This window comes from Lissotriton vulgaris, chromosome 5 (assembly GCF_964263255.1).
Source record: "Lissotriton vulgaris chromosome 5, aLisVul1.2, whole genome shotgun sequence".
NCBI classification, from domain to species: Eukaryota; Metazoa; Chordata; class Amphibia; order Caudata; family Salamandridae; genus Lissotriton; species Lissotriton vulgaris.
The window spans coordinates 1,516,149,470-1,516,165,617 of NC_141693.1; the positions used below are offsets into that span (position 1 = coordinate 1,516,149,470).

The window sequence follows — 16,148 nt, forward strand, 5'->3', positions numbered from 1 at the left end:
TAGCCTTTGCAAAACCTCACAAATGCCAGCCTATCTCTAAGGAGAGCCAGATGGATAGTCAAGTACATCAAAACCTGCTACCATAAAGCAAAAAGAGCAGCCACGTGACCTTCATTAGTCAAACCCCACACACCTTTACTAAGCATTATTGTGTGGATATCTGAGCCTGTCCAAAGGCTATGGTTTGCCTTTTTATCTTGAGAACCTCTCTTCAGACATTTGCATCACCCACATGCTAGTCACAGCTTGTATGGGATACTTCTTAACAGTCTATGCATAGCATGTGTACCAAAAACAAAATATGCCTCGAATGGAAAATGTCACTTACCCTGCAGGTATTTGTTTTTAGCATGTAGTGCAGAAGATTCACATCAACCTACTCTCCTTTGTGGAAGCATGTGTCTCTACTTGCAGTCTCTTCTCTTATTACCTATCTAGCTTTAACAATGCACATGATGCATCATTCGGTGTTCTCTTGCCACTCCATACTTACTCACACACACTGCGAAAACAGTCTAACATGGAATCAGTGCCCATACATATTGCCCACTCCACTGAAGGTGGAGCCACACTGCATCTTGTGACTCAAAAGTCTTATTCGAAGAAAAACAACTTGCAAATGTCCGAGCCCAACACTAGATGGCAGGAGTGTGCAAAGCATATGAATCTACAGTACTACACACTATGAACTGATGCTTGCAGGGTAAGTAACATTTTCCCTTACGGTCCAGCAGCCTCAAAGAAAAAAAGTACATGGGTACACAGTGTTAGAAAAGGCATTAGTAAATACTTACATCACAACCAGCGACTTAAAGAAGGAGGGCTGATCAGGTAAACGTATAAAGTCTGAAAGGGCAGCATGGCCGTAGCTTCAGCACTCAGGACAGCATACCACCCTGCTCGTTTCAGCGGCGGAAAGGCTTTGAAAGCCACTATATCCAGGGCACTCCCTATAAAGGGAATCCTCTGTACCAGCTGAAAATGGGATGTCTGTTTGTTGAGAGAGACTCTCAGAGAGGACAGCAATGAGACCACTGTCTGTAGGAGGTCTGCGACTGCAAGTCCACTTTCAACCGCCAGTCATACAATTATTCACATCTTTAGAAGATGGTCTGTGACCACTGTATCACCTTCACAAATACTCAGGGAGCCAAGGTGAGGATGAAGGGCAGGAGAGTGAACTGGAAGTGTTATGGCCTCACCACAAAGAGGAGGAAACACTTGTGGACTGCAGAATATGTACATGAAAAACACCCTAAGAACACCACCTTATCCTCAGGGTGTTAAGCATTGAGAACCTGGGCCATAATTAGCATTTTGCATTTGTCTTTCCAAAGGAAGGTGTTCATGAACCGAAGATCAAAGATCAGACTCAGCCTGCCATGTTTCTTGGGCACCAAGAGGTGAATATATGACGATACTACGTGATCATGTTGATCGCGGTATCTTACAACGTGGGTTTTACAACGCAAGTAATTTCAACGACTTGCGCTAGAGGGCGCTGGACTAGTATTACAACACCAGTCTACGTACAGTAGGGGAGGTGTTGGATAGTAAATCATACTATTCCTTAGCTTACAGCGCCCTCCAGTTGAAACGACTTGCGTTGTAAAACCCGCGTTGTAAACCTACTGCGGTTAAACTCCCATGTGGTACAGGTCGTCTCCCCCAAGAGGTGCCAGGAGTAGCACCCTGTACCCTTCATTGCCTCAGGGGCTTTCTCTATTGCTCCTTTATCAAGCAGCCGAAGCTGCACTTCCTGGAAGAGGATAGCAGCATTCTCTGCCAAAGTCCACGTACAAATTGGAGCCACATGAGGGAGAGGTTACTAATAAAGGGAGGGCATAACCATTTATACCAAACTCTAAGACCTACCAATCTGAGGCAATTGCATGCAAACTGGGCAGACAACAAACAGAAGCTGCCTTGTATTGTCTTCAGTTACTGAAGGGGAATCAGGGTGGCTGCAGGATCAGCAACCCCCCCCCACACCCCCCTGATGAGTACTGCCTTCGCTACCACCTCATCCCATAAAGCAACAAAAAGGCTATGCATGCTACTTCAAATGTTAGAATGATTATTAAGAGTAAGCTCAGAATTTGCAGTACTTCTGGAAAATTGGCAAGCCGGGGTCAATAAATTCAAGGAGGGAGCTGTAGCCTGGCTATCTTTAAATGCACCAATGCTGAGTCTGGGTATTCTACGAAGAGCCGCTCTGGAGTCATGAAACAACATATCCATGAGGGGCGCTTGTACATCGCAAGAGAAATCTGTGGAACACATCCAGACTTATCGCCAGACCAGCACGTTGGTCCCTATAACAATGCCCCATGGTATCTAGACCGGCTGTAAAATGTACTTGGCCTGAGCCTGTCCATTGTGAACCATCTGACAGAACAAGTTCAGAAACTCCTGCAAAAGGACAGGCAAGATTCTCCTCATCATATTCCAGATAGCATGTATATTTTGCCCCAAAAGGCAAACCGCATTTAGGAAACTCAGAGCCAAACTAGCCGAAAAGGTAACTCTCCTTCCCAACACATTAGTATATTTTGATTCCCTGCCCAGCACACCTGTGTGGAAAGCATAGGGGTTTACCTTATTCACAGAAATCTGTATGATTAGGCTTCCCAGTGTTAGATGCTGCAATAAAAAGGCTAGGTCCCCAGGGGCCAGCTAGTCCCCCACTAACAATAGGGTGGCTCGCTGGCTGCACCCGACAGTGCTAAGACCATGCTTCTATCAACGCCTCAATCACAGCATCATTGTAAAGCAACAACATTGTATGAGTTGAAGGACCTGGCTGCAAAATCTGGGTTGCAAATTTGCTTCAGTTTCCCGAGTTGCCAATTGCAATTTTAGCACCTCTGTGGCTGTACGAACCACTACTGCAAAAGCTGTCTTCAGTAGGGATCCCCAGTGGCGAGTCCAGCTCTTTCTCAGGGGAAGTGTCAAGGCCACAAGCATTTTGAAGTTATAAATGCAGACCAACCCCAGGGTAGTGAGGAAGGGTTAACCTGTCCACCTCCTAGTCATCCAATATTAATGAATATGCACTCTACATTAAAATATAAATTGAGACGGTCTAACTCATTATAGTGATTATTCACTCAGTCGTACCTGGCTGTAAAGTAATGGAGAAGTGTGTTCTTGTTGCTTTTTGAATTAGCTATTTTCCCTGGTGTTGTCTTCTTCTACTATTAGCGTTCAGGGGCCCTCTTTTTACTAGATCACCTCCTAGTCATCATCTTCTTCATGAGGAACATGCTGATTATCTTGTAGAGCATCAGAATCAGATCCAAAAATAGCCTAGAGCCATCTATTGAACTGGCTTCGAGGTAGCGGCATTGCAGGGGGGTCTTCCATAGGTAGCGGGAAGGATTTGCTAATTTCAGAATATCACATACGGCGAGATCTAGTCAAATTTAGCTCCGGATCAGAATGTGTTTTTTTGAGTTTGGATCTTGAATTGGCTCCTCCAGTGCCGATGTCAGAGCTGAACCAGCCAGGACTGGTGTTACCATCAACAAAGGCCTGGAGGTGCAGTCTGCTGTTGGCACAGGGCAGGACATGTCTCTAACTTGGTCAAGCAGCGCCGTGGTAGGCCACGACCATGGAAGTCCGAACGGTGGCCCTGGTGAATCAGTGGGGTCTTGAGGATATACCACATTGTCTTAAAAACAACAGCAGTGCCTCTTCAAAGGCCTCAGCCTGCCTGAGATTCAGTATGGGGTGCATCAATTCAACCTGTAGAATCAAATCGGAATTGGACTATGGCGGTGAATTCTGGTTCTTGGAATATAAATGGCATGACCTCTCTTTGTAGCGGTAGCTGTGGGAAGGAGTGGACTCTTGATTAGATTTTTTTGATTTTCCGCTGAGACTTATCTTTCAACTTCATCCTTGACCTACTCAAGGATGGTGCACTTGACTGTAACTAAGACTCAGGAGCTGGCCCAGGACTTTGAATGTGACCAGACTCACGTCTGGTGTTTGGCGACATACAGCAGCTGTGGACTTCCTGATAGCCTTCAGATGCATCAGGGAGCACTTGTCGCAGGACTTTTAGCCATGCTTGGAACGCAAGCATTAAAGGCTGACATTGTGTGGGTAAATGACCAACACCTACTTCCTACAGACATGCAAGATTTATAGCTTGCAGTCTTTGGAGAAAACATTTTCCCTAGCACACTTTTAGAGTGTTTTTCGGAAGTCGGTGAACTGACAAAAACATCCGGAGCAGAGCTCTGGTTCTGCATTGAAAGAGGTTGGGCAAACCCACAGCAGGGTCCAGAGGCACCACCTGTTGGCCGTGGGAGCTTTTGCAGAGCAACTTCCTTATCCTGTTTGGTATCTGGGGTAATTTGAAAGGGCGAGGAGTCTAAATTTGAAGTATTCAACAGAATCAGACATATATGTCGGTAGTTAACAATTTCGGCTGCCATTGAGGGAAGCCATAGCAGGAAACAGTATTTTAAAGACACAGAACCCTTTCAAATGCTACTTCAATAACTTGCTCGGGTGTAAAGGTTTTGAGATCCTACTTGATATGTAGCAAGACTTGTTAAAAGACCTGACATCCCTTAAAAGTGTGAATGCAGATAAGTAACTATTTCAAAGGAAATTTAAATTCTCAGGGAAATTTTGAAAAGAGGAGGGCTTAGGAAGTGTAAACTGGTACATGTTTGTATGATAGATTTTATTCAATTTTTTTTGTACACCCTCAGGACCGTAACACCTTTCACCGCTTCGATAAGTTCAATGCCAAATACAACCCAATTGGAGAGTCCATCCTGCGTGAGATCTTCATCAAGACGGACAACCGTGTCTCTGGGAAATACTTTGCTCATATTATTAAGGTAAGGCGCAGCATCCGGTCAGTGGAGCGCAGGTCCAGCCCTGAGAACTCAAGGCAGATGTTGTGCTGTGAGACTGAGAGTATTCTTATGTCAGTCATAAGTGTGAGCACCACTCAGAGGCTGATCTCAGTGGGATGGTTATCACTGGGATGATCCTGGGGCCCCGGAGAATGTATTGCTCACTTATATGACCCAAAGATCTATAAGGCTTATGTGTACACTGAGGCCCACCATTGGACTAGTGCCCCAAACATACTCTGACACTGGCCTTGGCGCCCGAGAAATCAATGTGCACTGCTCCATTTGGAGGTCCGTCTGACAGCCCTTTTGTGCATTGAATCCATAGTGTGCACACCACAATCACTGTGGCGATCGAGGGTCTGAAGTATGTATTGCAATAATTCTGGGGGGCTTAGGAGCCAATGTGCAAACAGAGACCTACCCAGGGACCTAAAGGGCCAATGTTTGCTCAGAGACCCAGGCTGGGACAAGTGGGATCACATAGTGTACAAAGGCCATTTCTGTCAGTATAATCACTCTCCTTGTTTCTGTCTAGCAGTAGTACTTTGTCTGTATACCGTGTTTGTTATTCCTCATCTCTGCTAATTTATTTGTGTATGTGTCTTTTTCCGAATGCCTATCTAGTGGTCCTTTTGCCTATTCTTCCTTTGTTTGTCTGTCCCAGTGTTTGTCTAGTTACTAGTGTCTCTGTCAGTTCTCTCCCTGTCCCTCTGTTTGAACATGTACCTTTCCATGCGACCTGTATGTGCCTGTATGTCGCTGTTTGTTCGTTGTTACATATGCTACTTTGTGTGAACACTGGTAGTGTTTCTTTGCCCTGCAGTACTTTTTTTTCCACAGGAGGTAATGGCCGACTTTGAGGAGAGCAAGTACCAGAATGCTGAGCTTCGTCTTTCCATCTATGGCCGCTCCATGAATGAATGGGACAGCTTGGCTAAGTGGGCCGTCAACCACAAGGTGCATTCCAACAACGTGCGCTGGCTAATCCAAGTGCCGCGACTCTTGTGAGTACCTCACAGCATCTGCACACACTGGCATCTATTGGTAATAAGCAGACACACATTGCTGTCAATCTTGATCTTGGTCCTACATTTCCCGTTTTGTCAGCACTACTAATTGGTAACCTTTCACCCACATTTTCTGGTCTCACCAGCCTCATGTAATAATAACAAAAAAATCATGCATGAAACAGAGTGATTTGGGTCAACCTGCTTTATTCGTTGACCTGTCACTCACATTTTGCTTCCACCCACCGCAGCACTTCGTATGGAGCAGTGGCTCAGCCAACTTCAGCCATTGGCTTTTTTCCATTGTGATTGGCAGCATTTTTTCTAATTAAATGTTCAATTCCTACTTAAAAGAAGTTTACTTCAATGCCAGGGCTGGTGGGCCAATAATTTACTTTGACAGTGTTTTTTTCCTTTTAATTCGTTATTTTTGTATTGCTGAGTCATCCTTGTTTATGCTTTGTCATCAGGTTACAGTAATACAAAGCCAATAGTAAATGTTCTTTGTGGCATAAAGACTTATATGTTTAGGTTATGTGCATCAAAATTGAAATGGGCATCTATAGCAGTACTACTTACACCTGCCTGCTAGGAAGATACAATTCTGTTCTGATAAAACTAAATTCAATGGTTAATTGTTTGTTTCATTACTATATTTTATTGCAAGCATAGGGCCACCTAAACGCGGCAGCATGTGTTCTCCCTCTCCCCTTATTTTCATGGTATATGCTTGCAATTAAAAATGTACCCATCATATCATCTTGCAAAGGCCAGGCATTTTGATTTTGCCAATGCTTGTTTTATCTCAGTACTCAAACCCTTGTCGTAAAGCATATTTTGGCAGCAGACCTTTTGAATCCGTCATACTGACATTTTGCCCTGCCTTCTCAGCAAAGGTGCTTTGCCCACCAACTATAAGCAGGCCACTCTAAAGCACTTGCGGGCATTTTATCAACAGCCAGCGATAATTATCGCTGGCCGGGCTTAGTGATAAATTTCTTATTGCAGGCTATATCTGGAATTTATCGCCCTGGTAGCGCGTTATTAACAGCACATTTCTCCAAGGCGATAAAAATTCCAGAGATAGCGAGGTTATCGCCGTTTTGCAGGGAACATTGCTGGTTTTCCAGCGATGTTCCGTTCAAAACGTCGATAACCTTGCTGATACGACCCACAGGGTGGTATCAGCATAATCCACCCCAATGTTAGGGATAGGTAAGTCTGCATTGTAGCAGACGTTAGTTTTCAGAGAAAACAGCGGTTTTCTCCAAAAACTAACCTCTGCTAAAATGCTGGGTCAGCCTTGTAAATATTGCGAGGTGCACATCAGAGATATTTGCAAGGTTGTACTGCCCAGTGACGCCCACTTTGAATATCATTAGAGATACAAAGCGAGGCGTTGCTAACAAGGCTGCATGTTAGCACTGCCTTGTTAATAGGGCAAAAACATTATCTCCACTTTTTTGAGTTTTAAAGCTAAAAAAGCGGAGATAAGGCCCTTGATAATATGCCTTGTTAGTTTTTGAAGAAATCCGCTGTTTCCTCCAAAATCTAACGTCTGCTAAAATGCCGACTTACCTGTCCCTGCAATTTTTATCGCCCTCGAGAAACGCGTTAATAACGCGCTACCAGGGCAATAAATTCCAAAGATAGCCTGCGATAAGAAATGTATCGCTAAGCGCGGCCAGCGATAATTATCGATGGCCGTTGATCATTTGCCCCTTGATTTCTCATGTAGTCTGAGGCGAGGGGCATGGGGTTATGATTATTGATAATAGTCATAATAAACAGCGTTAAAATGCTTGCCGGACCCAGTTATTCGGAGTTCTAAAGCTTACCCCTCCCCATGTGAGTCACAGCCTTGTGGTCTGTGTACAACCCCTCACTGGTTTGTCGCTGTCCTGAAGCAAGGGTGTGTGACCACCCTCTGATATCTCACATTGCCGGAGCTCACTGCGTCACTGCCACCCTCATGCATGTAGGGGTGGGCGAGCCGCGAGAAACTGCCTCAGCTCACTCAAGGTGTCATTTAAATTCATGTAGTAGTAAGATCTGGTTCCATCTCTCCTCTTTACTCTCCCACATGTTCTGTTTTTTCTTTCTCAGTGATGTTTATCGCTCCAAGAATCAGCTGGCCAATTTCCAGGAGATGCTGGCGAACATTTTCATGCCCTTGTTTGAGGCCACGGTTAACCCTGCTAGCCACCCAGAGCTGCACCTCTTCTTGGAGCACGTGAGTTCCTCGGCCTGTACCCATTTGAGATTGGGAAACCGGGTGATGCCATAAGATGCGTGGGCCCTCATTACAAGTAGCCTCTTAATTCCAGAGAGGGTAGTAACAGCAGACACTGCCCCTATGGGAGTTGTGAGATCTGCCGGAACCCTAGTTATCTGTTTATTTTTACTCAGTAATTTTGGTTGCATATATATATGCTCATGAAAATCCAGGGAGGATTGAGGAATTACTTGGGGAAAATCGGACACGGAACGTCTGATCTCTCTGTAATTCCTAATTTCTAAGGGGACCCTCTGGGCCGCACCTGTAATCCCACTATCAACCGCCCTCACAACCAGTATTTCGGAAAATTTGTAACTCGGGTGGGCCAGCGTCACTGGGAGGTATTTCAGGCCATTCGTAACGTGGGCCTTGATGGAGTGAACATGTGTTTTATTTATTTCTTAACATGTGTTGTGCATGCGTTTGATTACATGACATGTATTGTGTGTCACTGCACGCGCTTGATACCGTGCTGTGTTTCTTTCGTATTTAAATGTACTCTTGTATCTTCTGAGGGACGTTGCACCTTCTGCCGGTCGGTACACTGAACAGTCAGTTTCTTACGACAGTCAGTTACCGCATCGTGTTTATAGTTGTTGACACTTGTTATATGATGGTATGTTTTTACTTGCAAATAACATTTTGAAGACGTTTCTTAGGACAGGCAGTTACCGGATCGCAGTGTGGACGCTGTCGGATGATGGGCTCCTTGCGAGGGACAAAAGAGGAATACACATGAAGGATAATCGAAGAAGCTACAGAGTAGTGTCTTCATTGTGTCTCCTTACAACAACATGCCTCATACTTGGACTGGGCTCTGGATGGGGTTGTGCTAGGATTATGACACTGTTTAATGTTCTGTGCTTCTGGGTACTGGGCTTGGCAACCTACCTACCTGCTTCCGTACACTCTTGACCCCGTTCCGCCCCGGCATTGTGCCGTTTGTGCGGAGGGTCGTTCAGCCAAGCGCCACTTCCTGCTCCTAACACCACTTCCGCCCTGCCTCTCCACCTTGCAGGTTAGCGGTCAAGTGGCTGCAGAACTTTTTCTATTTTAAGCGCGACAACTGCACCTTTATTCAGACAAACGCAGCGATTTAGGCTGCGGGTGTGTGCTCGTCTCGCTGCTGATTTTATAGCTGATTTTACTAGCTGTGTTATACATTTATTTTGTTAGCGCAAATTTGTTTAATGTTCTGTGCTTCTGGGTACTGGGCTTGGCAACCTACCTACCTGCTTCCTTACGCTCTTGACCCCGTTCCGCCCCGGCATTGTGCCGTTTGTGCGGAGGGTCGTTCAGCCGAGTGCCACTTCCTGCTCCTGACACCACTTCCGCCCTGCCTCTCCACCTTGCAGGTTAGCGGTCTAGTGGCTCACTTCCCGGCCTGTATAACATGGCGGCCTGGCGAAAGCACAGCGGACGAGCGCAGCGGGAGCGCCGACTTCGCGCCGAAGTTGCGCCTAAGTTAAGCCCGTCTGCGCCCGGCCGCGGCCGGCCGCGTCCAGCGGCCACCCACTATGCCCATCGCATCACGTATTCCTCCAAGGACCTGTTCTCCCTCCAACACCCTGGCCCCCTTGACCTCCGCGCCGTTGGCACTGCTCAAGCCTGCGGCATCTTGAAACCTTACTGCTCCCCCTCTAGTACACCCGCTGTACCTATTCCCATCATCTGTAACAACTCCTCCACCTTGCCACTCGCTGATGGCCCACCAGCACCCCATTCCATCTCAATTGTTTACCTTAACACCCGCTCGCTGGCTAAGCATCAGCTTGAAATCTTTCAACTGCTGGACAACAGTAATATTGATATTCTTCTCCTCTCGGAGACTTGGTTAACTGATGACTCTACCCCCGACATCCTTGCCGCTATCCCTTCGGGCTATTACATCTTACATTCCAACAGGGCGGCGGGCAGAATGGGTGGGGGGGTAGCTGCTATCATCCGCTCCCAATATAATTTCACAAACTTGGAAACTACCACTATTCCCAACACCGACATCCTTACGCTGAAATTCACTTCTCCTAAGTTCTCCTTTATCTGTGTTCTTGTTTATCGTCCCCCTGATAATATGTCTCTCTTTTCCCATCAATTTGGCGACCTCATCTCTCGGTTAGTTATTAACTCCGCCAAAATCCTCATTATTGGCAATTTTAACTACTGGCCGCTGGATCCCCGGGAAAGCAGTCTTTCTGCTGAATTCACAGATCTGCTACTTGGCCTGAACTGCAATCAGCACATTTCAGTGGCTACCCATGCTAAAGGTCACACCCTCGACCAAGTATGGACGGCCAATCTTGACATCTCCCCTCCCCTACTCTATCCCTGCACCTGGTTGGATCACTTTTTTAGTTCCTTCTCACTGGAGCTGCTCTGCCCCCTCGCCCCTTACCTACTACCAATTTAACTGCACGGAACTAGAAGCGAGGCGATATCTCTGAATTTCACAACCCCCAGCGACATGACCATGACATCTACCCAAACTGACGTCCTCGACCAATGGCTGAAACAGGCGAGTGATGTGGTTGCCCCGCTGAGAACCACTAAAACTAAACGCACGCATGATGCTCAGCGTTGGTTCACGGACCAACTAAAACTGGACAAATTAGCTCTCAGACAAGCTGAGCGCCAATGGAGGCGTAACTATGATCCCTCATTAAAAACTGCCTATGTTGATCTACTAAAACTGTACAAAAAATCTATTTTATTGGCCAAAACCTCCTACTTTTCCCAGAAAATTCTTAGCTCAGCTTCTAAAACCAAGGATATCTTTTCAATTGTAGAAAAACTCTCCCTGCCCGACCGCGTTACTGTTCAACCCCAACCCTCACAGGCCCTTTGTGATTCCCTCAATTCATTCTTTATTGACAAGATCACCACTATCAAAAACAATATCCCTCCTCCCTCCTCGTCCACTGCCTGCTCCTTACCTCCCATGAATCTCTGCTGCTTTAACGAGTTCCCCCCCATCTCCCAGACAGAGTTCACTTCCTTGTTACATGCGGTCAGCTCAGGCTCCCCTAACGACTGTTGCCCCCCTCAAATCCTGAAAGCCGCCTTTTTGGCTTGTCCGGGTCCCCCGTTAGCACTCCTCAACAACTCGCTTGCCACAGGTTCTGTCCCTGATGCTTTCAAACAGGCAGTTGTCGTTCCTATACTCAAAAAGCACGGTGCTGACCCATCTGTCCTGAGTAACTATCGGCCGATCTCCCTCCTCCCCTATCTGGGGAAGGTTTTGGAGACTTATGTCACCCGCTGCCTCAGCACCTTCATTGAAGAGTCTTCTTTTTTAGATGACCAGCAAGCCGGGTTTAGACTGGCCCACTCCACGGAAGCTGTCATCGTGGCTGTAATGGATGTGCTGAAACAAGGCGCCGATAAGAACCTGGCCCAAGCTCTCGTCCTATTAGATCTGTCGGCTGCTTTTGACACGGTCGATCATGTCATCTTGATCGACCGTGTCAAAAACGCGGGCATTCTGGGCTTGACTTTAACATGGATCAGTTCCTTCCTGCACCAGCGCTCCGAGTCGGTTCATTTATCCACTTTCTCTGCCCCTTACTCCTCACTTTCCTGTGGTGTCCCTCAAGGTTCTGCTCTTTCGCCCCTCCTATTTAATCTCTATATGCAACCTCTTATAGCTTCTCTCCGTCACACCCCTGCCACTATTTTTAATTATGCGGATGGTTTACAGTTAATTTTTCCTATCGACTCCTTCCCTTCTTCCTGTGCCAATTTCCAATCCACTATGCTTGCCATCTCTGAGTGGATGCATTTCAGCCAGCTGAAGCTCAATCCCAGTAAGACGGAGTTGGTGCTGACAGGAGGGTCCTCTAACCCCTGGAGCTCCAGTTTCTGGCCTCCCTCCCTTGGCCCCCCACCCTGGCCTGTCAATACGGTGAAGAGCCTCGGTGTTATCATCTCTAGTGATTTATCTATGAGGCCTCAAATCAATGCTGTTACTTCTTCCTGCTTTTACCATCTGCGCAGGATCTGCAAAATTCGCAGGTTTCTCACTACTGAGGCTCTCACACTTGTCATCATGGCCCTTGTCACCTCCCGTATTGACAATGCCAACTCCCTGTACGTGGGGATCCCTGCTTACCACCTTCATCGGCTTCAGCTGGTACAAAACCAGGCGGCCAGACTGGTCTTTCAACAGCCCAAGCACCAACACGTCTCGCCCCTGCTGAGGAGACTGCACTGGCTTCCAGTAGCCTCTCAATGCATTTTCAAACTGGGCTGCACTGTTTTCAAGTCACTCCTCGCCCTTGCTCCAGCTTTCACCTCCCTCAGCCTCAAGCGTCACATTCCCTCAAGGAATCTCCGGTCTTCCACACATAACCTCCTAACCATCCCCAGGTTCAAACGCAAAAAGCACGGAGGCTCCTGCTTCTCCTTTCTTGCCCCCACAATTTGGAACTCCCTCCCGACTACAATCCGACTCTGTCCCAGTTACACCAGTTTCCGTAAACTACTTAAAACGCACCTCTTCCAGCTAGCTTACGAATAATCCTCGCTGTCTGCCTCCTCTGCTTTTGTCCATGAGCGCCATGAAACCGACTATTGACCGTGCACGGTAGAACTAATTTTAAAATAACATAACATAACTGTTTTCCGGTTAGAATTGTGATCCAGTGGGCCTGATGTGGCACTGGGCGTAGGGTGCTGTAAGGTTTGGACTGAACTCTGGTTGATTTGGACTGGGTTGGTTTGGCTCGGGTTTGGTTGGATCAGAAGCAGGGTTGTGTTCAAACTCAAAATGTTATTTGCAAGTGAAAAATACCATTATAAAAAGTGTCAACAATTATAAACAAGAGAGTTGGGCCTTAAATCGCAAAAAGTGTTTCAGACCTGTTTTCCGACGTCCCTCAAAGGATGTACACAAAAAAGCTTCTAGGACTGATGTCTATGTATTTATGTGGAATTTGTCTAATACGAACCTACCAAAAAAGGCGGCGGTGCTGTATAGGGTCAAAGGCAAGCGTAGTCACTGTGTGAAAGAAAAGAATGCTGTTTATTGGATTGTTACCGCCTTATGATGTAGTGTTCTTTTAAGAGAAGTGTCTTCAGTTCTGTCCTACATTGGAGCAGCGTTCGGGGGTCCTCATGGATACATGTATATTGTTTCAGTTCATGGGTACATAGCTGGAAAAGGCCTGCTCGCTTGTTTTTTCTTTGTTACACGTGTTAGTTTGCAGCCTGATGGTGCCTGGCTGTGGGTGTGCCGAAAGCCTCAAGAGATGGCAAGCTTGTCTGCAAGATAAGTGGGCGCTGGTCATAAGTGCCTATGCCGCACAATCTACAAATTACTGCATCTTTTTTTGTTTACCTTAACCAAATCCTCCTTTGGCGGATGCTAATAATGAGTACATACTGAATTGTGAAGCTTAGAACATATTTGGAATGTGTGGTTTAAATTAAGGGACGGTTGGGTACAGAATAAAGTACATCCCTAACGAAGAATTCTCCCAAGCTTACTTCAATTTGTACTCTGCAAAAAAGACAAAATGTGGCTTTTTTGGAAATGTTTTTTTATTTGAAAGAAAACACATTTTATTGAAGTTTTGAGCACCGCTAGCCGTGGAAGGCCTTTACATAAATGTATCATCAACAACACAATAGGCTTCAATAAACCCAGTGTTTGGAAATCTTTTTTAAACCTGATTTGGATGTACGTCGATTATCCCAGCTGCCATAGGCAGTAAACTTCTGAAGTAGCGTGTACATATATTTTGCATATAGACGCTGCTCACACCCGGGTTGAATATCCCTTTTATAAACAGAAGTAGAGTGGTTGTGCTGGGGCTGGTTTTCTGTGGTGTCCTGTCTGTGGAAGGTGCAGGACTTTTCTCTTGGGTCGGATAGCGGATGGTCTTGTGATGGACAGAAGGCATCTTGTGCCATAGAAGCATCACTGGTCCCTCTGACATGTCCCGTATGAGCCTGCCACTGGGAGAAGAGACCACCGTGGTTCTGGTTGAGATCCCATTCACGGTGTAGATGAAGTTCTTGCTATTCTTTCCAGATTCGCCCATAGTAGTTCTTTCAGATGCAACCTTCTGATCCGGCACTGCTGCAGAAGTAAACTATTTGCTTATTGAGTAAATCTAGATTGATTTTAACCCCGTAGTCCTTTCTGCTGCATTATGTGACAGTGACTATGTTTCCTCATTCACCCCTGGACAGGTGGACGGCTTTGACAGTGTGGATGATGAATCCAAGCCGGAGCATCACATCTTTAACTTGGACAGCCCCCTACCAGAGAAATGGACTGATGAGCACAACCCACCATATTCCTATTATCTGTACTACATGTATGCCAACATGGCTGTGCTGAACCACCTGCGTAGGTAAGAGGTGTGTGTGAGTACCCTGCCTAACATAGTAGTCTTGAGCAGCCTGCGTTGGTAAGAGATGTGCTTAGGTAATGAGTGTGTATGTGGGTCCCACCACAACATGGCCCTCCTGAACCATCTGTGTGAGTACAAAAGCAACCACTTAACATGGTCACGCTGAGCCACCTGCTCTGTTTAGTCCATGCCATGTATGCAGCTACACCAGCGTAACCCCCTTGAACTATATATGCACGACCCCTACCTGGCAGTTCTGCGCATCCATACAAGCAAAGTAACACTGCCTTGCCTGCAGGCCCTAAACGATGTGTGCATGTAAGAGCGTACCCAGATTTATGAGCTTGTAAGAGCTACCCTTGCATCCTCCAACATAACCACACTGAACAATCTGCCAGTATGACTCTTCCAGCGTATCAGTAGTGTGTACCTACCACACTGATGAGATTGCACACACATTAGTGTGTCCCTGCATCATACGTGGCTGCCCTGACAGAACAGCATACCCCCAGAATGGCCACGCTTACCTACCTACACCGGTAGAAATGTGCCCACATCCCTCTTCCTGCCCCAAATATGGCTACCGTGAACAGCCTGTGCAGGTGACAGTGTTTCTCTGCACTCTCACGAACAACATGACTATCCTGCTCCACCAATACGGGTGAGATCAGTGATTATTCGCCATCCAACTAGCAACCTGACCACGTTGAAACTCACTCACAGTCTGATGATGCTTGTCTTCCACTAGCATGGAACCCTTTTCTCACCTGAGCCGGTAGGAGTGTTTTTCCAACAAGAACCTTTTCTGGATTCACAAGCTGTGTATTATTCTGCCATCTATTGGTGGGCACTGTAATTTGTTTCTCTGCCATTCTGATTGGTCTGTACACATTAGTGTATCCCTGCATTGCTCCCATCTCCCAGCATGCATATCCTGAACTACTATTACGTTTAGGAGTATCTCCCAGCTCTTCCCCCAGCATGGCCCCTCTGAACTATCTGCACAGGCAAGAATGGCCTTTTACCCAACGTCCTAGTCCAGATCTGGTTACCTTGAACAGCTTGTTCAGGTAACAGTGTAACTTTGGCCCCCCCAATAAGCTGCATAGCTGTCCTGGACTACATGCGCTGTTAAGTTTGGTCTGCACTCTCGAACAAGCCACAAGCCTGTGCTGAAACACCTGCTCTGTGTTTGTATGTTAACCCTAGAACACTGTTACCCTTAACAGGCTGTGCAGCAAGCGGCAGCCAGCACATGTAAACGCTGTGGGGCGGGGGGAGGAGTCGACAGATGACAGAATAGGTATAATGAAATACATAAATAGTACCTTATTAGGTCATCAGTCCTCTCCCACGCACTTACCTCAGCCAGCCGCCGCTGTGTGCAGCTCAGAGTACTTCATGTGACAGGCCTGGACTGCTTTACTTTCCACCGGGTGGTCGTTTTTTTAGGGCAGCGGGCGTCTGCAGGTGCCTCTGTCAATCTCTCCAGCTCCCCTAGGGGGTTAAAGCAGGCATAGTGGGAGCTTCAAGAGCTAGGGGAAAGAGTAAGAGAGATGAAAGAGCAGGAGGAAGGGCATGGGGCAGGACTCTTTTTGATTCCCAGTCCACCCCCATGATGCTCCAACGA

The 16,148-nt window shown here is 46.7% G+C and overlaps 1 protein-coding gene across 7 annotated transcripts in view; it reads left to right on the top strand.

The window, feature by feature from the left end:
* Positions 1-16,148, top strand: part of AMPD2 (adenosine monophosphate deaminase 2) — a 664,925-nt gene that overhangs the window by 601,607 nt on the left and 47,170 nt on the right. For all 7 annotated transcript variants that reach the window (XM_086923574.1, XM_086923576.1, XM_086923572.1 and 4 more), the window contains 4 exons: positions 4,728-4,859; positions 5,721-5,884; positions 7,994-8,120; positions 14,355-14,518. In XM_086923574.1, coding sequence (XP_086779700.1) covers positions 4,728-4,859; positions 5,721-5,884; positions 7,994-8,120; positions 14,355-14,518 — 587 coding nt within the window. The remainder of the gene's footprint in view (positions 1-4,727; positions 4,860-5,720; positions 5,885-7,993; positions 8,121-14,354; positions 14,519-16,148) is intronic.